At 37.7% G+C, this 21,907-nt stretch overlaps 1 protein-coding gene across 7 annotated transcripts in view; it reads left to right on the forward strand.

Moving 5' to 3' along the window:
- The window catches only part of ARMC9 (armadillo repeat containing 9), a 60,256-nt gene that overhangs the window by 15,526 nt on the left and 22,823 nt on the right, over nt 1–21,907 (forward strand). For 5 of the 7 annotated variants that reach the window (XR_011152776.1, XM_069024527.1, XM_069024529.1 and 2 more), the window contains exons 10-20: nt 3,796–3,831; nt 8,949–8,983; nt 10,155–10,266; nt 11,188–11,280; nt 12,546–12,636; nt 13,505–13,628; nt 15,142–15,281; nt 16,086–16,162; nt 18,164–18,238; nt 19,309–19,399; nt 20,673–20,728. Coding sequence is in view for 5 of the 7 variants with exons in the window: in XM_069024527.1 (XP_068880628.1) it covers nt 3,796–3,831; nt 8,949–8,983; nt 10,155–10,266; nt 11,188–11,280; nt 12,546–12,636; nt 13,505–13,628; nt 15,142–15,281; nt 16,086–16,162; nt 18,164–18,238; nt 19,309–19,399; nt 20,673–20,728 (930 nt within the window). In the remaining 2 variants the exon portion in view is untranslated. The remainder of the gene's footprint in view (nt 1–3,795; nt 3,832–8,948; nt 8,984–10,154; nt 10,267–11,187; nt 11,281–12,545; nt 12,637–13,504; nt 13,629–15,141; nt 15,282–16,085; nt 16,163–18,163; nt 18,239–19,308; nt 19,400–20,672; nt 20,729–21,907) is intronic. The other 2 variants (XR_011152777.1, XM_069024531.1) reach the window with 1 other exon arrangement.

Raw genomic sequence — 21,907 nt, forward strand, 5'->3', positions numbered from 1 at the left:
TAGCAAGGAAATCACTTCTTTGTTGAACCGTCATGCAACTTTAAATTTTTGTTATTTAGGGTATGAGTGGATGTGCGTTACATAGTTTAGAAAGAGGAGGTGCTTGAGTTCACAGCCAGTTATACTGATGCAACTCAGGGGACAATCCCGGTTTTGGGTCAGGTTCTGAGGGCAGAAAATGCTAAAACTGCATCATTTTCTGAGATCTACACTTGAGCTTTACAGTATATTTTGTTACATCAGCTACACTACACTGGTAGGTTTTAGTTACACTGGGAAGGAGGATTATATGAGTACTGTAACCAAAATGAAATATGGCCCAAGGAAATTAAGGACTATACCTTGGATTATATCCTTGGTATCATTATTTGTATGCAAACTTGATTTTGTTCCCAGTACATTGTGCTCAACTTTTAATGTTGGGGAAAGTCGTATTGTGTAGTAGAAAGCTGTGAGGTCTCAGGCTTTGAAATTACAGTAAGGGTGACCTGTATCAGTTGTTAATGTGCAAACATCAGCTTCTGGGCTTGCCCCTCACCACAGCTGAAGGCCTGTCCTTTTAAACTGGAAGAAATTTGTATCAGGAGGACAAATCCCAGAAGCAACTCTTAGTTACCAAACTGGCTTTGAGACCTGAGGCAGTAACACCCAAAAGAGTTTTCTATTGTAATCATACCCTGAAATCTTACTTAGCAAGGGCTTCTGATGTCAGCTTTGTGTTCTCTGGTGAGCTGGATTGGATATCATTCTTTTGCAGAGCAACTCCACATCTCTTGCCAGCTCTGTGACCGCCTGGGTCAGCTTGTGAGCCTGATCTACAATCCATTAACAGGATGCATCTGCTGCATGCAGTGGGAGAGAGGCCACACTACTGTGTTACAGTTGGGAGATGTTTCCAAAGCCTCTCTGGAGTCCTGTTTTACCATAAGGTTTTTCTCTTAGCTGCCAGTTGAATGTTATCGCCACCTTCCATCATGTCATTTGACATGTGTGGTACTGAATTAGGAGATAAGAAACCTGAGAGGATTGTCAGAGCAAAAGGTCTGGATTTAAGAATAGAAGGTCAGAGCAGCAGGTCTGACAAGCTGAGGAAACATTTATTTGAAGATTTAATCGATGCCTGACTTTCTAGTGTTCATTTGGATAGGGATCTGATGTGGGTAATGGTAAATTTGAAAAGTATAGTTTCAACTACAGTAATCTACTACAGGACCATAGTCCCTTATATTTTTAACACTCCTGATATAAGTTTTACCTTTTTTTACCATTTTCCTTTTCTAGTAGTGATTTGTCTGGTGGATAAGAAGCAGGGGTTGTAGTCTTTGATGCCTGCAATTTTCTGCTCAATACACATCATCCTGAAGCCAAGAGGATTCTGGCTTTGTATCACAAACACAATACATTCACTCTCCATCAAAAGTAGCACAGGCTCAAGTCTGAAACCTACAAATAGGTTTTTTGGATTGAAGTAAGGTGTGCACCTTCCTGGAATATTTTGGATTAGGGATAAGGTAATAAGATTCTCTAAATTTTGGATTTGGGGCAAACCAGAAACTGCTTCTTCAGATGTGCAGTTTCTGTCAACAGTAGAGATGGGTGTTAACCACTGGAGAATCTTTCTGTGACCTGAAAGCTGTGAAGTTGTTTGCATAGATTATATACGTTTGCATATACTGCACCTGTGTCGTGAAATAAAATAAGTGTCTGTTATGTTTTTATTGCTATTCAGTCTGATTATATCTACCTGTGGCTACAATTAGGTGAATTGATGTCCCTTGCAAATTTTAGGTCTCTTTTGACACCACTCTTGAAGCTGTAGAAAAGTAGTGGGTTAAGTTCTGTCACTGGACAAAATTACCAGTTCCTCTGTAAAGTTAAACTGTCATTTACAAACTGTGAACAGGGAAGAATTTTTTATGGGGGGATAGCTGTAATGACTATCACAGGCTCCTATTTTTTTGTACTCTGTGTTTTTTTCCCTCAAACATGCTTTTTATTGCAACTGTGCATGTGCCATCAAGCTGTAATAGTTGGTGGCAAGTATTCCACTTCTTACTTGTGAAATTTCTGCACCAGCAGACTGCATGAAACCTAAGATCAGGGTAATTGAAGGTTTTTAGTTTGGTTTTTTAAATCAGTCTCTAAACCATTCAGAGTGGATTCACCAGGCATTATGTGGATGTTTGCTCTTCCATTTAAAAGTAAAGTGCTCATTGCAGCAAACAGCATCTACCCTAAGTGAGCTTTTCTTTGGATGAAATATATCAGTTTTCTGCATCTCTGTCCATGGGATGATTTTTGTATTTTTCTGTTTATGTATGGAAAAGAAGAAACAAGCCTACGTCTTCATGTAAGTGAGGAGAAGTTTTTCTTTTCCTGCTGATACAGTATATAATGCCCTTTACACAAGTTACTGCAGGTTTTTTGTTTACATGAGCTCTTTAAGGGTAAGGTGTTGCTTTCTGTAGGGGTTTCCACAAACTTTTCCTGTTACTGTCCTCAAATCATAGAATAGCCCAGTTTGGAGGGACTTGAAAGGTTGTCTGGTCCAACCTTTTGTGATTTTCTTTAATGTTAAAACTTTCCTTCAATGTCATCCTTTGTCTTGATGCCTACATGCATTTTCACTAGCTCAGGTCATGCATGTGTTGAAATGTCTCTCATCATGATAAAGGTTATCTGCTGGTTTCTTTTGCTCACTTTTTGGTGTCTATCAATGTCATCCTTTGTCTTTAATTTTAAATTTTCTTTGCCAGGACCTGTGTGTATAGCACAGTAATCATTCACATCAGGGAATTCTAAGTGTCATGGTAATAAAAACAAGAATGTCAGATTGGTAAAACTGGTTAAAGAATAAAAAGAACTTTATTTTCTACTCACAGTGAAGAGTGGCAAGTTTCTTATGTCTTCTGTGTAAGGCTGTATATTTCTGTTAAAGAGCAGCCTGCTAAATAGGGTGTTTATGTGCTTATTCATCTGTACAAATATGTCCTCTAAAGTAAGTACTGGCACGTTTGCACAAAAAGATTGGAAGCAGAATAATTAATGTTGGTCTTATTTCATTGTGTTGAACTGTGTACTTTTATTTTAAATTAAGACTGTTCTTTTTAGATACAAAGCTGTTCCAAGTATTTTCATCTACTTAAAGAGAACATGGCATATTTTGTACTAAACTACTCAAACCGTGAATTACCACCGTTCTTTACTTTAGTAATTACATCCTAGGTTTCCCTCCAGAAACTTTCTTAGTTTATCCCTGGAGCCTTTCGGGATGAAGAATTGATAACATTGCTGAAACACCTTAAATTGTCTCTCTCAGCCTTTGTTATGTTGTGGTCAGAAACTCCAGTCAAAGTAAGTGTGGAGAATAGTGGCAGGTGCTTTCTCAGAAGCTGAGGGCTTCTGAGCCACTCCATGTTCAGCGTATCTCTCTTAGCTGCCTCAGTGGAGTGAGCAGTACAGGTCATATATTCCTGTAAATTTGTCAGTGCTTTGTGTGTAGCTGTTCTGACAGTGACAGTGTGGAGCAATGTGCAGACTAGGTGTGTCTGCCAGGTGTTGAGAGGAGAACTTCCAAATATATCACAAGAGAGACACAGCAATTTCAGTTCTAAGACATACAAGTATGAGGATTGGGAGAACGTGTTTATACTTTTCAAAGCTAATAGTCTGTTAATTTTTAGCTAATTTTTATTGGTTTGTTTTTTAGAACTGTGCATTTCTCTGTGATTTATTTCTGTTAACTTATTTTTTTTAATCTTCTTTATTTTAATGTGTGCCTGTTTGCCTATAAAGGGATATTACTCTATGAGCCCTTGTGATGACGGATATGTAAGTGTCTATCTTTATTTCCTTTCACGTTGCCTGCTCAGTCTGTCACAGTCTGTATTTCTCTTCATTTCACAACGTGCAGCAATTTTCTCTGCGTTTTAACTTGTCACACCATTAACTGTGTGGTTTATGAAGAACCAACAAATGTGCAGGGCTTGGAAATTGCATGGGGAATGGAATAGATGTTCTGGGTAACCTTATGGCTTCATAATGCACATAACACAGCATGTCAACATGAGAGCAGCTTTGTCCACAGCTTCTATGTGAAACACAGCTTCTTACAGCATGCAGGAAGCAATTGTTTCTTCCATGGGATCATCTGTATACATCATATAGTATACATTCTCTCTGAAGTGTGCCAAAACCAGCTGACCCCACAACACCTTTGACAAAGCAAATAAATATTATTGCTCAAGATAATTCAGCAAGTTGAGTTGTGCTCTTCAGAGGGGTGTTGTATTCTATGTATTTGTACTTTTCATTCCTAAAGTCAAACTTCCTTTCATTAGTAAAGATTATAAAATTCTTTCACACAGTTAAAATGATCCTCTCTCACTGAAAACACAAAATAATATTTTGTGTACTGCCTGTAACTTCTGTAACCCAGATGGAGGTTTGTATTCTGGCAATACTACAAGTACACCATAAGTATCTAATTTTGCCCATAGTCAGTGCATTCTTTGTGAAGAAAGGAAATGAGTCTACTTCTAAGTAACTCAGTATGTAATCAATTCATAAAAGTCATTGACACAAATTCTGAAAAATGCCAGTCAATTTAAAATAATACATACTTATATTTTTATTGCTTTCTTTAGGTAAAACAAGATTTTGCCTTTCAAGAAAAGCTGCCTAAATTTCAAACATATATATCACCTGGAATTACAGTACACCTTTGTGGGCATTCAACTTTCCGCTTAAAACAACATTTTATTTTGAGAAATAGTCATAGAAGTATTGAATGCAATGGACTATTCCTTACATACTTCTTTTTATCTTGATGTAGAGAGCACTACCCACATTTACCTATGCTGAAAGATCACCTGTATCAATCAACCTGTTCCCTTTGATGACATGAATGTTCACAATGGACACTTTTTGCTTGATGTTAAGCATTTTGTTCCCTCACATAATGCTCTATTTTGAGATTGAGAAAGGTTGATTACACATGAGCAATTACGAATCAAATGATTTTTGCTAAAGAAGAACTTTTTTCTTACAGAGATTAGTATAAAGCATTAGTTAAATGTAACTTTATACAATGTAGAATGTAATAACTTACTGTGCAGAGTTGTTTATAAAATTTTTGTAAAGCTGTCTGACTGATTCTGAGGTATTTCTTGAATACATGGGTAGCTTTCAGCTCCCCTCACTGTTTATGTATAGTATTTTGTACTTTTTTCTGACATTTGTGTTGTCATTACATTATCACACAGTATTGCTGTGTGACTTTTTAATGTACACATCAGATGTCTTAGAGAATCTGTTTTATATGGCAAGTGGGAAGTTTTCATAACAGCATATCTCTAGTATAAGTAAGAAAAAAACATAATTTAAAACATTTGCAGATCTTCTTATGAAATAATACTTTGCATAGCCCCAGTAAACCTGCCAGGTTACACAAGCTCAGGGTCTAATCCCTCACAGGCTGCATGGAGCAGTCTTCTTGTTATTAGTGTGTAGCAAATGAACTCAACATAGATTTGTGAGTTCTAATGATTTGTAGAAATCTGCTCAAATTTTGGTTTTACTCTTCACATATTCATCACATATCTTTGATTATTGATTCTGAATCTGCATTGGATTTACACTGAATTCTTACAGCACATTTTCAGAGTGGGAACTGAGGACAGAATCTGGCTTTCAGCTTTGCCTTCAGCATATTATGAATATATACATCAAACAGCAAAGGGGATATGGCTTGAATATAGGGCTGCAGTATTTGATAAAATCAGTTGTGGTTTTGGCTTGCACATGAAGTGCATCTGTTTTCTTTTATAAATATTGATTTTTTTTTTTTCCCTTTGAACTTCTTTGGTTTATTCCATGCTGTTTGTATTCATGCCTGTCTTTGTTCAAAAATAAAGGGATGCCATCTGTGGCTAATGTGCATTGTGACAGAATTATTTGACTTAATGTGGCACCTGGTTTGGCTTTGGCAAGAACCAGCACAAACATAAGTCATACCCCATGATCCTACTGGAATGAGCGATGCTTGGGCTGTTTTTCTTCTTGTGTTTCTTTTTCTTTCCTTAAGACATTGAGATCCTGTATGTCTTTCAATTATGACAAATGATCCTCTCTCAAGATAGGTTTTGCATGAAATAAATTTTTTTCAAGATGAAGTCAGTGGGTGTTGGGACATAGGAACATGTTCACCCTGGCTTCTTCACACTCTTTTTCATTGGCAATCTAAGGTATACCGTTACTCAAACGGCTACAATTATGTTTAACCTGTTTCAGGAAAGGTAAGACTGGGGAAAGGACTTGGGAGAAAATGCTGAGGAAATAAATCTTGTCATCAAAGAAAAATGATAATGAAGAGGAGCTACTAAATAATTTCTATTTATGGTGTTTGTGCCATAAGTATTTGATTGTTTAATAGCAAAATAATAACTTTTAGCTCTTGCACTCTGCCATTCATTGCTAGATCTCAAACCCCAGCTTGTTCAAGAGATTGATGCCTGTATCTGCTTTCCAGATGAGAAAAATTGAGGCCCAGAGACGTGAAATGACATGTTTGGATTCTGTCTGCAGTTGTTGGCTGAATCAGGACAATAAATGTGTCTCCTGAGCCAGTGCCTTACTCACCATGCCACAGTTACAGATACAGATTAGCTTACTTATGACTAATTGCAATAATGCAGATGTAAAGGAAGAAAGGAAACCTCTGCCTGTAACATGGTTGCATTCTTTCTGCTTATCAGTGGTGCTGACCATAGTCAGATTGAGAAATGACAGTGCAGTGAAGAACAAACTAGCCCCCCAAAACTTTCTCCATTCCTGTTTAGCCTTGATGATTGAACCTGATGTAATAGGAACTTTATCCTTACTGCTTTCCCAGAAAGTCCAAAAGCCTGAAAGAACTTCCTTCCTCCTGTGCAGGTTCTAGACTGATAAACTGGGTCTGATCAGCAAAGTGACCAGAAGTCTTTCCAGCTCAGTGGTTCTGCCCTCAGAGCCCCGTTGTAGGGCCTGCCTCGCTCTCTGGTGCCTTTTTGGTGTAGCTGGAGTGCGGAAAGAAACCATACTAAATACTTTGCTGTGCTCCATCTGCTGGCTTAAAAAGTAATTTGGGAATTAATAGGACCTTGTCCTGTTTGATATGAATGTTTTTCCAGTTGAAGTTTCTGTAGTTTGAAATTTATAAAAGCTTGCAAAATCCTACACTTGCCAAGAAGTTTTACTTGTGTAGAAGAGTGATATGTGTATCTTAACCAGTTATCCTCTGGTTAGATTTTGGTTGGAGCATGTTTTTCTTTCTTAGACAGCAAAGAGGTGCGTAAAAAAGACTTTGTTGAGAAGCAGAGAATCCTTATATACATCTATAAATCCCTAGTGCCCTGCTCTGTTTCGTTTCTCATTGCTATTCTCTGTTTGACCTTCTCATCTCCAAGGGCTCTGTAATTTTTTTGCATTCAAGAGCTGTAGTCACTTTCTTCCATTTTCTCTAATGGAGAAAGGAGAAAGGTGCTGACAGAGGCAACGAAAGTGATTTGTGATTTCATTGCACATTCAGCTACAAGGTGTTGGGCTTTGACTGGGAAAACAGCTTTGTTAAACAAAATTAAGTCTTTATACTTATCAAAAATGCTAAGGAAAATGAATGAGGGCAAAACAGTCTAGGGGCAGATATGATACTTTGAAAGACTTTTGTTCTGTGTAAGATTATGGTATGAGAACTGCTGGTCAAGACAGGTTACTTTTGAGGTGTATGACTTGTTAATTGTGTATTGTGTACAAGTCATTCATTGACAAAATATAAAATGTTTTCCAGTGTGCATATAAGCTTATTTCACATCTAAGAGAGCAGTTCCTTGTATTGCAAGGATACCCACCAGGTTGTGTTTTCAAGAATATGTCAGTTGGCGTAATTCAATATTCTCTATGGTATTTCATGCTTTTTATCTCCTAAATCCCACAGTTTTACATCTGACAATAGACACTGATTATATAGCTCCCACTGAAAGAGGCTTGGTTAGGAGAGACCAGTTTTACAGGCATAAGTGGTAACAAGAGATTTTTAGCAGAGAGATGAGCACAAAGAGATGACATTGAATATTCTGCAAATACAGCATGTAGTTGACATCAGAATGCATGACATGAAGCACTCTTATGCCAGAATTGCTGCTGCTTTGCTCACCTACAATTAACTCTAGCAAAAACTATTTACTGAGGCAGACAACTTTCATGTGGAACTTTTATATGGTTGCTGTTCCATGTTGTGTAGTGGTGCCTGTATGCACTGTGTCACCCTGCATCAGAGAAGAAATATCCAGGATTTAATTATAATATCCTAGGCAGAACCACTGAGAAATGGCATGCTATTTCATATTGGTTTTATCCATACTAGAATACATAGTCCTGTCTTTACGTATTAATAATTATACATAGGGGTATATTTTGGTAGCAGCAGGCACTTGATAACTTTAGTGCTGAAACAAAGAATTACAATAAATTTATATGTAGGAATGCATGCTGAGTCTCCAATGAAATATTATTGCAATTTTAAAGGTATGAAAATTTATGAAGTCAATGAATGTGCTTAGCAAGTTCTTCATCTTCCTCAGTGGGCTTCAGATAGTAGTTTGTATTCATTTTTTATTATTATTCTTTTAAATGCTTCAAGCATAGGTAATTTGTGGACTATGTGGGTGAGGATAATATAGCCAGATCATAACAAAAGAGATTTTTACCCGTGAAACATTTTAAGGGAAAAGAAAGATAAACACTGAAGTGCTCTTTCTTTAGCTGTGTTTCTGGTTTACAGCACGGGCTTTATAGGAAAAGAACTGCAGAACCTCAGTGAAAAAATTCACTTTGGACCTCATTAGGAACATTACGTGAAATTTTGGACTAATCTGCTGTAATTTCTTTTTTTCTTTATTTTTGTGATCCAGGCTTCCACACTGTTAAGAGCATCTTTAGCCTCTATGTAAGTATTTGTTGCTGAGCTTCATTTCTATCTGTAGAGAAGAGGAGGAAGGATTTGTAAACTAAAGTACACACTGCCAGTTGTGTGCAAATGGGAATCACTCCTCCTCTGTGCTTCCTCTGACCGGAGTGAACGTGGATGCAAGTATTGTGTGATCTGTGTTCTTCTGCTGTGCAGTTTCAGTAACATTCTAATTTCAACAGAATGTTGTTAATCTAGTAAATCTGCCATTCCACACCTGTGAGGTTGTTGCTGTATTTTTACTGTTTCCACATATTTTAGTCCTGTTGTTGTAATTGGTTTGATTCTCACAAATCCAGGAAAAAGGGAAAAATATGGATTTTTGGGTGCTTTGACTTTAATTTTTTTGTGTCTGACTTAATAAATTTTGGGCTATAGTATTGAATAGAGATGGTATATTCAAGGTGAAGTTTTATTACATTTTTTGAGACACTGTTTTTATCCTGTTGTTTACAAGATAATGGGACAATTATGCATAGGATTAAAATCTGTTTTGAAAAGTGGTAGGATGGGAAGATATTAAAATATTTTAGTGGATTGTATTTAAATATTAAGATTAAAACATTGACTGGAACCAGTTTTCTTAAGGGAAACTTCTATTAAATTTCAAAATAGCAAGATAGTATTGATGCATAGAAAGTAGTCCTGTATTAAGTCTCATGTTAAGCCAGCATACTCCAGCCTGTAAAAATCCATTCAGCCCACACCACCTTTGCCTTGGAGAAGACATTTCTGTGTGCATGAGGGCTCAGAGGTGGAGTTGGAGCTGCAGCTTTTTACTGCATCTGTTTCTAACTGTGTCAAGAGCCACGAGTGCTGCCCTCATGCCCTTGTGGTCCAGTAGGGGAGCGGAAAAAAAGATGTTACTGTACTGCTTTGTACCAGTAAAAATCTCAGGTGATCAGCTGGCTGGTTGTCAGTTTACTTTCTGCAAGTTATGATGGTAAGTGAGCTGCATGTATAATTAAAAAACAACCCTGAATTTAACAAGGCTGTTGCCCTAACACTATAATGGTAATAAAAGTGTGAAAATGTGGAAATTCTTTTCCTGAAGCAGACTTCCTGTTTTGGCTCTTCTCACCTCAGTAACATCAGCTGCACTGAACAAGGAGAGAGAGTTTTGATGAATGTCTTTTCCGTTTGCATTTAGGAAGACACAGGAGGTGCCATTGTTGCCCTCTTTGGATTATGAGAAGTTGAAGAAAGATTTGATTACAGGGAGTGATCGTCTCAAGGCCCTCTTACTGCAGGCTCTGCGCTGGGTAAGGACAGGGCCTCTGGAGGCATCCAGAGCTAAGATCCATTTTGCAAACAAGGTGGTTGTTCTGGTGATGAGTTCACCATCACAGGCAGCTTCACTGTTGGTGAGGCTTGCTAAGGCTGTTGAGATGATGGTAGCCCAGGCAGGAGGTGTCTGCTTGTAGTGTAGCAGTGTCCTTCTCATCTGAGGAGAGACAGATTCCTCACATGAGGAATTCCCAGATTTCTGAGATATTCAGTGGAAATAATTTCTGATGTGTTTTCAAATAAATTGTTGTTTTAGGCAGTTCCTTTTTCCATATATCTTTTTTTGTTTACATTTATATAAATACTGCTGTATCCAAGACATACCTGACTCTAATCACCAGTTTTCCCTTATAATCAAGATATTTTACAGGAACCTACCTTTTGGTTGACTTGGATCATGTAATGACATTTCAGAAAAATTACAGGTGACAACAGGAAGTTACATTTTCCTGCTGAAAAGGAAGCTGATGTGTTCAAAGTGACAAACATGAAAGATGATAATAGTGGAATTCTGGTCAAGTTTCAGTGTCCATTTTCACATAAAAAACAATCTGTTTGTTCTGACCAGTGCTAGTTTCTAGCCTAGTGCTCTGTCTCAGATGTTTAAGAAAAGCACCACATCTGTAGGTTTTTTAACTTTGTGGGAAGTAATGCTGTATCCTTCCTGTATGGGCAATGATGACAGCTCCCAAGTAACAGTTTTGTAATGGATCACAGAGCTGAGGTCAGGTCAGTTCATTTCATCTCTTTCCCTTAGATGAATTACTGCTCCCCATGAAACAGGATTCTCAGCTACAGAGTATCAGCACCTTTAAAATCTCCAGGAATCATCAATCCACAGTTTTGGCTTTTTGGGTTTTATTTGACTTGTTTATTTATGTTGTTTTTTATTTTAGCGCTTGACAACATCATATCCTGGAGAACAGAGAGACACTGTCATGCAAGCCTACATCAGTAATGACCTCCTAGATTGCCACAGCAACTGTCAGGTCAGCTGAAACTGAGAGTTGTCAGTTGTCCAACTTCTGTGTGATACTGCTCGTTTGCGTCTATAAAGTGCTGATCATAAAATTTTATTGCTCTCTAGAAGGGGAGAAGAAAAAAAAAGGTAGTAATGGCAAAATGGGGTGATACATTTAGCTTCTGCATCCCAGTCTTTAAATGTTGATGGCAAAGGTTTGCATTACAAGAGCTCTTAGTGTAGACACAGTTCTTGTAGACAAATGGAAGTTTATCACCTCTCTGTGTTTCACTTCTGTGAGTTGAAGCGAAGCTTGGGGCCCTTTGCCTTCCTTATCAGATGCTATGTCTCCTTTTGAGTGATTGTGTATTGTTAAATAATACACTCAATTCATTTCGCTGATCTAAGATAAGAACTAAATTAGGCCTTCAGTCCCAATGCCGCTATGGAATGTGTCATTGTGCACCTGCAATAGCGTAGTCAACAGTGTTGCTGTGAATTTGAGGTGAATTGGCACCTTTCTTTAGAAGGGGGAATTGCTGGTGTGTTGATTTTGAGTTGTTGTTTCAGTCCCTAATAATTCAGTACTGTTGCTAACAAAAGCACAACTTTTTTCATTGGTTGTAGTGACTTTTGTGCATAATTGAGTTCCCCAGGGGTTCGAGGCACTGAGCCTACTTGGTTTATTGTGGCTTCATTGTCTTTGCAACAGTCACTTGTACCACTAGGAAACATAAGGGATTATTAAATCAACCATCAGTTTTTCTCCCTGTAAGTTTCTGTAAGAGGGAAGTTATATGTAATGCCTGAAATACAACAGATGAGAAATAATTGCAATGTGGTGGTGTTCATAAGTTACTGAGCTGCTTCCCACGCTCTTCATTGTCAAAGAAAAGCATTCCTGTTCAGGTAATATTACTGCACTTTAGTTCATCAACAAAACTAAGCTGTTTGGTTTGTAGGGTTTTTTGTCACTGACTGAATATTAATTTTAGGTACCAGCTTTAAATGGACTGTGTTGGTTCATTATAACTTCCACTCTACACCGTAGAGCTTAATGGTGTTGAAACAGACTCAGCTGGGAAGCTGTAATTTGCCTATTTGTTCATTTTCCATCTCTTCTTCAGCCCCCTGGCAATAAAAAAAGAAATTGTACATCATATTGACAAATCAATATGCATTCAAAGGGGTTTTTTTTCTGTGTAAGTTTAATGAAGCTTTTAAAACATTATGGAAGACTAACTTTTGTGGTTTCCTTCTTTGTGGTTTATTAACATTTGCTTTCTTTTTCAGAGAAGCGTCCTCCAATTATTATATTCTAAGAGTGAAGTAGTCAGACAGTATATGGCAAGGCTCATCAATGCTTTTGCTTCACTGATAGAAGGTAAAAGATTCACTGCAAAAACGAAGATAGCATTTTCATATAATGCTGTCTTATAGGTGCTTCACCAGTGCATGTCTGTGCATGTAGAAATTTAGAGCCTTATTTGCACCCTTTTTCTAGGGATTCACTATCTTTTGTTACATGCATTCAAAACAGCTTTTCAGTATCTGGAAAGTTTTCATTTTGACACTGTATATTCAGCATTTCTGACTTGTTTGGATGATTTGTGATCTGTGTGGGAACTTACTCAGATACTGCCTTTAATATAGTCTTCAGTTTCTTCACGAGGGTTAAAGAGAAAAATCCCCATTAATTAGGGGTCCTGTGGGCAGACCTTCTACCAGGCTGTGCAAGAGTAGCTACTGTGGCTCCTGCAATTTCCTGATCCTCACCTGAATAAATCTTTGTGTGCAGTGCTAACAATCTAGATGCATATAAATCCAGCTTTGTATCTCTGCCTATCCCAAATTAGCTCTTGGTTTGCTGCTATTTTTGGAGCTAAGTATTGCTAGGAGCTGAAATCTCATTTGAAGTCAGTAGCAGGAGGGCACCTGACTTTCCCAAGCTCCTTGGACATCTCTGTTCTTTTCCTTGATTGTACAAAACTGATAGATCAGAAAGCATATACTCACAGTGGATTCTGTGTGGTACTAATTTGGCAAGTGTGCACCTCTCATACCCCAAGCGTCTGGATTGAATGCAACTGGTCTGCCACATAACTTTGTGCAGGTTTGTTTGGCTCTTGGCACAAGATTGTGGCTTGTCAAGAGGAAACTGAGGTCAATCCTGCTTACTTTTCCAAAGAGAGGCTGCTTTTCTGTCATAGCTGCTATCTCAGCATCTGTTCTTTCATCGCTTTTTGCACCAGGTCGTGCCTACCTTTCTCAGAACCCAACATTGCTGCAAATGCTGGAGGACAGACTGAAAGCTGAAGACAAGGATTCCCTTACATGGGAGAATGTTCTGGGGGCTCTGCAGAAATTCAGCCTCAGGTGATGAAAGCACAGCGTGTGGTGGTGACAGCAGGAGAGGAAATGCAGGCTAGTTAGGCTCTGTTCAGGGAGGAAAGAAGAGCACTTGATTTTCCCATAACAATCATCAGAACCCCTGATGGCTGATGAAAGCAATGTCACTTATTATGGAGGAGAACTCAGTTTTGCTGACTGAATTAACCTGACTTCCTACCAGCTGTCAAGGCTCAAGTAAATGTACATCTCCTGCCACAGCCTTGTGTGCTGTGTATGTGTTCCTTAACTGAAGAAAGTGAAAATCTTAATGTAGAAAGCTCTGATGATCCTACATTGAAAGAAATAGTTGTGTTACATTCCAAAGCATAAGGTTTTCATTATCCTTTCTGCAAACATTTTTCAGGGATTTCATCTTTATTCTGTTGACCCTCTTTCCTGGAGCTGTCTATGCATGGACTGTCTTGTTTGTTACTTTTGCATTAGCAGTCTGATTCAAATGCCCACCACAGAAGAAATAATGCAAATACAGTAAAGGGCATGATGTTGCTCTATTTATCAAATAAATATGATCTTAGGAATTCTGTTTTCACAGTAGTCAGGAGGAATACTGAAAATTTGGAAGTTTTTTATTTTCTAGAAAGTAACAATCTTATAGAAGGTTAATTCCAGGTACTTGACATAAGGGAAACTTTTTTAATATGTGGTCAGATGCTCCCTTGTTTTCCTTAGTCCATGCCATAGACTTGCTGCAATATCCAGCACTGAGAAACATATGAGCTATCAGGACCAAAGCCAGGAAAACACCTGCTTTGATGTTTGCAATTTAAATTTAATTCCTCTTGGAAATAATGTTATTAAAAATGCTATTCTTCACTAAGACCTTTCTACCAGCATATACTTCTTTTTTTGTAAAGTGTGGAATTTCTATTGTAGGTCACAGTTGGCCACCTGGCACTTTATTCAGCATAGTCTTTAAGGGCAACTACAAGTTGAGTTAAAAGAGCATGAGATTTAAGAATCTCTAGAGAAAACTGCAAATAGATTCAAGCAAAAAACCTCATTTGTCAAATCAACAGTACAAAAGTGCTACAGTGCTATGGCTACCTATGACAGAAAAAGTAATTAATTTGTTTTATGGATCTGTTGTGTGTAGCTGGCTTTTTAAACTAATTTTAAAAGACAATTGAAAATGCCATTTTAGCTGGAGTAAGAAGCCTTAGAAAACAATGAAGAAACTTACCTCAGCAGTTCACATGTTTAAAAAGAACAAAATAAAACAAAAGACAAAACCCCCCAATCTATGCAACAATGTTTTAGTCCTCTAACCATATGGGAATCTGCATCTTCAGTTTCTTCAGGCTTTGTTAATTACTTCATTTAATGATTCTGCCAAAATGGGTAGTTTAAGGATTTTTTTTTTTTTTGCAGGCTAGTGTATTTTTAATGTGCTTATACTGGCTATAAATATATTTGAATGCTGTTTGTGTTGTGATCTGGCATTTGTGATTTGTGATCTGATTTTGGTTTTTAATCCTAGGCGTTCACTGCAGTCGGCAATGATCAAAGATGGGCTCATTTTCTGGCTGGTTGATGTTCTAATAGACCCAGATTGTCTGTCTGATTACAACCTGGAGTATTGTGTTGCCTTGCTCATGAATCTTTGTCTGCGAAGTGCAGGTGTCTTACATTTTGAATTACAACTTTGTTCCAAGAAATAGATCGGGAAGATTGTGAATCTTTTTTTCCTGTTATACCAGGATTCTTTCAAGTGGCCACAATCAGAAGCAAGGACCACAACCAGAGATATTTGAGTGTTGTAACCAATGCTTTTGGGCACATCTCTTTTCCCAAGATTCCCAATTATGGGAGGTTAGCTTCACTAAATTTTAAAGAATTCACAAGGAAATAAGCAATGGCACCCTATAAGATTTGATTCTTTTTCACATTAGTTTGTGAAGGCTGCCATTGCTACATTCCAGGCCCACTCTTCAAAGGACACGGTGTGTCCACTTACACACTCTGTGTAAGAGATTTCTTTGTAAACAGAAAGAACTGGGTTGAGGAGTAATGGTGAGGAGATTAACCTTCACCTTGCCTTCATTTCTTGAATGCAGAGATTCTCCCCAGGAAAATAAGATCCTGTCTGTGTCCAAGAGACTTAAAAAGAGCTTAAAGTAAATTTCCTTTTAAAAAGGAAAGTAAGGCAAGGGTGAGAAATCGTCTGCTTGTTGCAAGCAAAAAAATACCTTTGTTAAATTTTTTAATCCCCTTTGTGTTTTATCCTGTCCAAAATTACAACTGCATAAATCCAGAGTAACTTCACTGATTTCAATTCAGTTATGCTGAGCAGCATTTGTCAGGAACATGGAACAGTATTGCTCTGTGCAAACTATATTTAATACTGATTCTAAAAAGTAAGAAAGAAACTTGCTCTGACCTGTTCTATTTTTTCAAGCATATTTATGTGTTCTGCCTTTGCAGGGAAGAAAATATGTGCAAGTATCCCAAACCACGTGCTCAGAGTTCTTTCTGGTCTTCTTGGCCATGAGAATCTTAAGGTATTTGTACAGCAAACTTTGGGTTAATGAAAAGATGGAAAGAAAAATTAAAGAAACAAGAAAGGAAAAATTGGGAAAAGTAAATTGGTTTTGTTTCCTTTATTAGACCCTCATGTAATTAAGTTGCATGAATTTTTCCTAAAATTCACAAATGTGTATATTTTATTTTGTTGAGCGGTGATTTTTCTAGACAGAAGTGTGTCTTCCTTTAACAAATGTTGGCAGCTAAGAATGGAAGCTTTTGGATGCAGTTACCATGCAGTCCATGTGCCTTGACTGCAGTTTCTGATGCTGCTTAAATGTCACCTCAAGCTTAACTCGTTCATGAGATGAACAATGTGTGATGCAAATCCATTCTACAAAACATCGGGTGCAGGGAAACACATTTGCTGTAGTTTTAAGGAATGCTATAAAAAAGCTGTAGACTTGTGACATTCAAGCCTTAATATCTTTTTATTTTCCACTTTGTTTGACCTGTCACTTTAACCTTTTGTGGTTCCTTTCTTTTCTGTCTCGGGGCACGCGTGCATCTTAGATGCTAAATTGAACTACCTCAGAGGAAAATGCTAAAAATTATTAGTTATTTCTACCTGATACTTGTCAGCACATCACTCTGATACCTGCTGTCTGATATATAAAGCATTGCTTCAGCTGTCCCTGCAGAGGGGCATTTCTTTAACCATGGAGTAAAATTTAAGGCAAAAAGAAATGCAGACAAATATTGTACAAAGCTGAACTCGTGGAAGCAGATTTTTTACCAGGATATTCTAGAATAATTCCATGACAATTATGCAAGGTGTTAGGAGACTTCTAATAAAAATGAAATAGAAATTCTGGTGTCTTGATTTATATGCAGTGACTGTATCATCAAGGGGTTTTGTTTATAACTTAAACTAAAAATAGAGAATACACTTCAATGAAGTGCTTTGTCCACGTGTTATGAATTCATTATAAGATGCAGATCAGTTCTTCACTAGCATTGTTTTGATTAATTTGACATACCTTTATTGGATTCTTTCACTACCTTTGTTTTGTGATTGATGAAAGTTTAAGACAAGACATACTAATACAAGGTAAAATACTAACCCCTAGAGCGAAATACTTAGAAAATGCTACCATGTTGTTGAAGTCTGTGCCATAAAATTACTTTGAAATTTCTTTCAGAGGGTGCATTCTTACAATGTACTTTACACTTAGTTTGGCAGAAGTTTTATTATCAAAGTCAAAAGTGGACTACAGTGCTCTTGGGTGTGAGGAGAGCTTCCTGAGAAGCTATGGAATCCTTGTGTGAATCCCAGTCCCTTACTTTCCCTGGCTTCCTCTGCTCCCAGGCCTGCTCATTGTCCACTTTTCCAAAGGTACAGACAGAGGATGACTGAAAATCTTAGTGCTCCAAAAGTAACTGGCCCATAGAAAGGGTCACATAAATGTTGGTAAAACTAGTTTGACAGATCTGGTGGCTTTCACTAGCCATAATTCAGAGCTTTTATGCTGGCAGGTTTTGCCTCTCCTGAGGGACAGTAACAGGCAGCAGAATGAGAGGATGTTTGAAGCTGCTTTGGCTTTATCATCCTGCCTAAGGCTAGAATGCTTGAAGCCTGTCTTGAGTTCATGCTGTCAGGGTCTTTTCCCTGTTCTTTGGTTTTTGTACTGCTATTAGTGTTTGTCAGAAACTAACCTTCTTTTTCTGCTTTTCTCTCTTAATTTTTTTTTCCCCTCTTATGGCTAGGTCAATCTGCAAGAATACCTTATCAGAAGAAGGGGGGCTGTTTGGGAAATTGGCATGCAGCACACTGGTTTAGCTCCAGTTTAGAACCATATCACAGTATATTTGCATCCTAAAAGTTCTCTGCTTCCCATGTGGGAATTTTTGCAAGTCCAGTCTAGCCTGGTTAAACTCTTTGAAGTATAGTTGTTCTACACTTTCACTCTTACATTTGATAGCCCGCTGGGATGAATGTAAGAGTTTTTCTTCATGGTATGACAATTTCTTCCTCTTAGATCCAGTCATATGTGCATGGAGCACTGTACAGTATTCTGGCCATCCCTTCTGTCCGAGAAGAAGCCAAAGAAATGGTAAGAAGTGCTGCTTTGCATAGCATGAAAATCAACAGCTCTGCCAGAGATGGCCCAGACAGGGACCTGCTGAGCAGGGCACAGCAGGGCTGTGAGGTGGGAGCCAGGGCATTTTGAGAAGAGAACCCTCAAGAGGCCCTCCCACTTTGATCCTCAGGGAAGTATGAATGTATGTGTCAAACACTTCTGCCATATTTTCAGGTCTTTTTCCCAGGAGTGGAGCCTCAGTAGTGTGAAGGATTCTGTCTGAATTATAAATTAAACAGGTTATTTTAGAACTGTGTGTCCTTCCAGCATTTTGTAGATTCCTTGTGGCCCAGGAGATGCTTTCATTTCACCTGCTACTTCTTCCCCTTATGTAGCTCATTCTGCACCAGTGAGTAGCTACTAAAAGGAAGAGTTCTTCTTGCTGCTTTTCCTTCTGCCTGGTATAGACGTGGTTATTTGGGAAGGCAGCAGGAGGAAGGTTTCAGAACTTGGAACTGATCTCCTGTGAAAGTCTAATGGTAATGACTGTGTTTCAACTTCTGTGTTTGAGGAAGCTGCTCCTGGGATAGCAGCACATCTTTGTATCTTAAGAACTAACCCAGAGAGTTATGCAGGCATGATTGTTGTCAGATGTTCCACCTCACAGAGCACAGAGGATTGAAAGTGATGTTAAATGGTTAAAGACACAACATCAAGCCTATGAGGAGCCATAAAGAGAGAGACCGGGTTTAAAGTCAAAGCTGGTTCTGCTTTCTGCTTTCCTGCTCTGAACCTTGCACTGTTGTCTCTGTGGATGCAAATTTTACCCTGTTCTGATGACTATTGGTTACTGAATTCAGAAGGCAAAAGCAACAGATCTATTGTAAAAATTTGGTGTTCATCATGGACATGTCTCTGTTTAAGCCTCGAAGCAATCTAGAGAGCGTATTTCTTTTGTCTGTGCAACACTTGGAGCTGGATACCATGGTTTGCTTCACACTGCCTGATTTTCCTGACCAGAAAAATATATATTTTAGCTAACAGATCTCTGTCACTGTGGTCACATGAAATACTGATCTACCAGTGTTTTCTGTTACATCCAGGGAATGGAAGAAATTCTGCGCTGCTTTATCAAGGAAAGAAGTGAAGAGATGGTTCGACAGATTGAATATGTTATCAAGCAACTCAATTCAGGTCAGAACACATGCAGCTATCAGAACTTTAAATCTTTCACAAAAGCCATAAAAAAGTTCATGTATTTACTTGGCATTGGAACCTTCAAAGAATAACAATAGTGTGATGGTCTGAGAGAGGGTGAATAGGATTTGAAACTCATGTATTTTAAAATTTCCTTTATGTTGTAGTAAGAAAGAAGAAATAAAAGGCTGAGTAAATCTCAATTCCAAAGTTTTGGGTAAATAAAATGACCTTGGCTGTTCTCTTTCATACCAGTGATGAGAGACTGCTGCCAACTGCAAAAATGCAGTAGAAATTTGTAAAACAGGATTTAGGGACTAGGTCTGTCTGTGCTCATCTCTTGCTCCATTGAGGTGTAGTTTTATGTGAAATGGTTTATCCTGAATACAGAGCAGAGACCATCCTTTTTGGAGAGTATGTTGATGGGTCACAGGAGGTTAGATGCTGTTAATACAGACAGAGAAGGTGGAATATTTATTCCATTTTCTGTTGCCTATGACTGAAAGGAAGACTGAAGAAAGAGAAAGCAGATAATAAAAAGGAGATTAATTCTGGTTGAATCTTTCTGTGCAGTAAACATAGAACAAGTTGAACTGCTCTCTTTGGCTTTTGGGAAGAGAACACAGCCTATCTTACAGTTCTAGCTTGTAAAAGAACAAATAAAGTATTCAAGCACTGTATTGCCACTATATCACATTTGTTCTTCAAGGTTATAGAATCTCCTCTTCTACCTGAGAATGTAATTTTTAAGAGGTTTTGTCTGAGTCGATGAGTACAAGTTGTGTTTTCAGATTTCCAACATAAGCCTGGCCACTTTTTTCGTGAGGAAATTATTTTGTCCGAAAGTTAAAATAAGTATTCTGCATGAGTACTAATGTTTTATGTACAAAAGCAGTATAATATTAAAGTATTTGTAGGGAGAAGTAGAGTTTCTTATTAAAAAATATTTGAAAAATAGACAAACTTGCTAGTGCACACACTTTCATTCAAGTCTTGTCAGTAAATACAGTGAGATGTCACCATGGATTTTATGAGAAAGTAACTATTCCAGAATGTTTCTATTTCTGCCATTTCCCAAAATATGAATTGATTTCAGTGATTTCTAGAATGATTATAGGATCAAATTATTTCAATAGTTGCCCTGAAAAGGACATGTCTATATGAGAAGCATGTATCTTTCTTGCTCTTGTAAAAGTGAGGTGATAATGAGATTCTGTTAAGTTGTACATGTGCAGCTTAACTGACACCATTTTGTTTTGCTTCTTTCTAGAAGAGCCATTCAATGACAGTATTGTGTCTGATGATGAAGAGGAGGAGTATGAGCAAGTAAGTGTAAAGGCTTTCTGATGCCTTTTAGAAAAATTCTTAACCTTCTAGGAAGAAAATATTTGTGTCAATAAACCAGACTTTGTTTTTTGGTGGGTTTTGGTTTTTACTTTTACTTAATTATTCTTGCATTAACAAGAAAATTGGATCTGTTTCCATTACCTTTTCTTCATTTCTTCTTTAATTTTGGCAACTCACCACCTTTGTGATAACTAAAGGGATTATAGCTTGGTGTAAGTGAAGAGATGAGGAGTTGCTGTAGCAGTAGAAATCTTGCTTTCAAGCAGACCCATTGGGTGCAGTTAAAAAAAAGGGAAGCAAATGAACCAGTATGTTACCAGAATAGTTTATAAACAGGTTGTCACTTTTTCTTAAGGTATCATTATCTATTCAGGGTATGACTTTATTTGTGGTTTAGAAACTTTGAAATATATTAATAAATTGCTGGAATGTAAGAAAGGGAAACAGTTATTACAAATAAGGAATAAGTCCCATAAGCAAATAAAATAAAATAAGCATGAGAAATTATGTCATAGTAAATATAAGCTGATTAGCTGTGTATTTCCTTCTTTGCTAATAAGTGCATTTTATACTAGTATTTCAACATCTTTTAAGAAGCTGTTTTCATAGAGCCATGGGTGTAGACAACACAACGTACTTGATCACCTAAATTAACAATCAAAGCAAGGTGTAAATCATGTGGGGGAAATGTCATACCCAGTCTTCACTGGTGGTGTTGCCATTTCTGCATTGCCATAAATGCACAGTGGGGGCTTGAAAATACAGTGTCAGCAGTTATGCTGGAGTTTTATCTTAAGGAAATCTACCCCATTGTATTTTTATTTTATTGATAAGCCTTGCTTGAGAAATTTAAAAGAACAGCTATGGTAGATGTCCTGGAAGCAGTATTTGTGCATACTTAGGTGTGTGTATGTGTGCACATACATTCATAGTATGTGTTTTGCCCTCAAGAAGTCAGTGACATGGAGAGTTAGTGAACTTGCAAAATGTTCTTGTATTGTACTGCAGAACATATTTAGTGAAAACCATGTTTTTAGACAAAATACAAGGTTTTTGTCCTGAACCAACAAAGAGTAAGACATGTAAAACTTAAGTCATTTGTGTCCACATTTTAGTAGCTCATTGCACAGTAATGGGAATGACAGTGACTGGGGAAAA

Source organism: Aphelocoma coerulescens, chromosome 9, assembly GCF_041296385.1.
Source record: "Aphelocoma coerulescens isolate FSJ_1873_10779 chromosome 9, UR_Acoe_1.0, whole genome shotgun sequence".
NCBI lineage: Eukaryota > Metazoa > Chordata > Aves > Passeriformes > Corvidae > Aphelocoma > Aphelocoma coerulescens.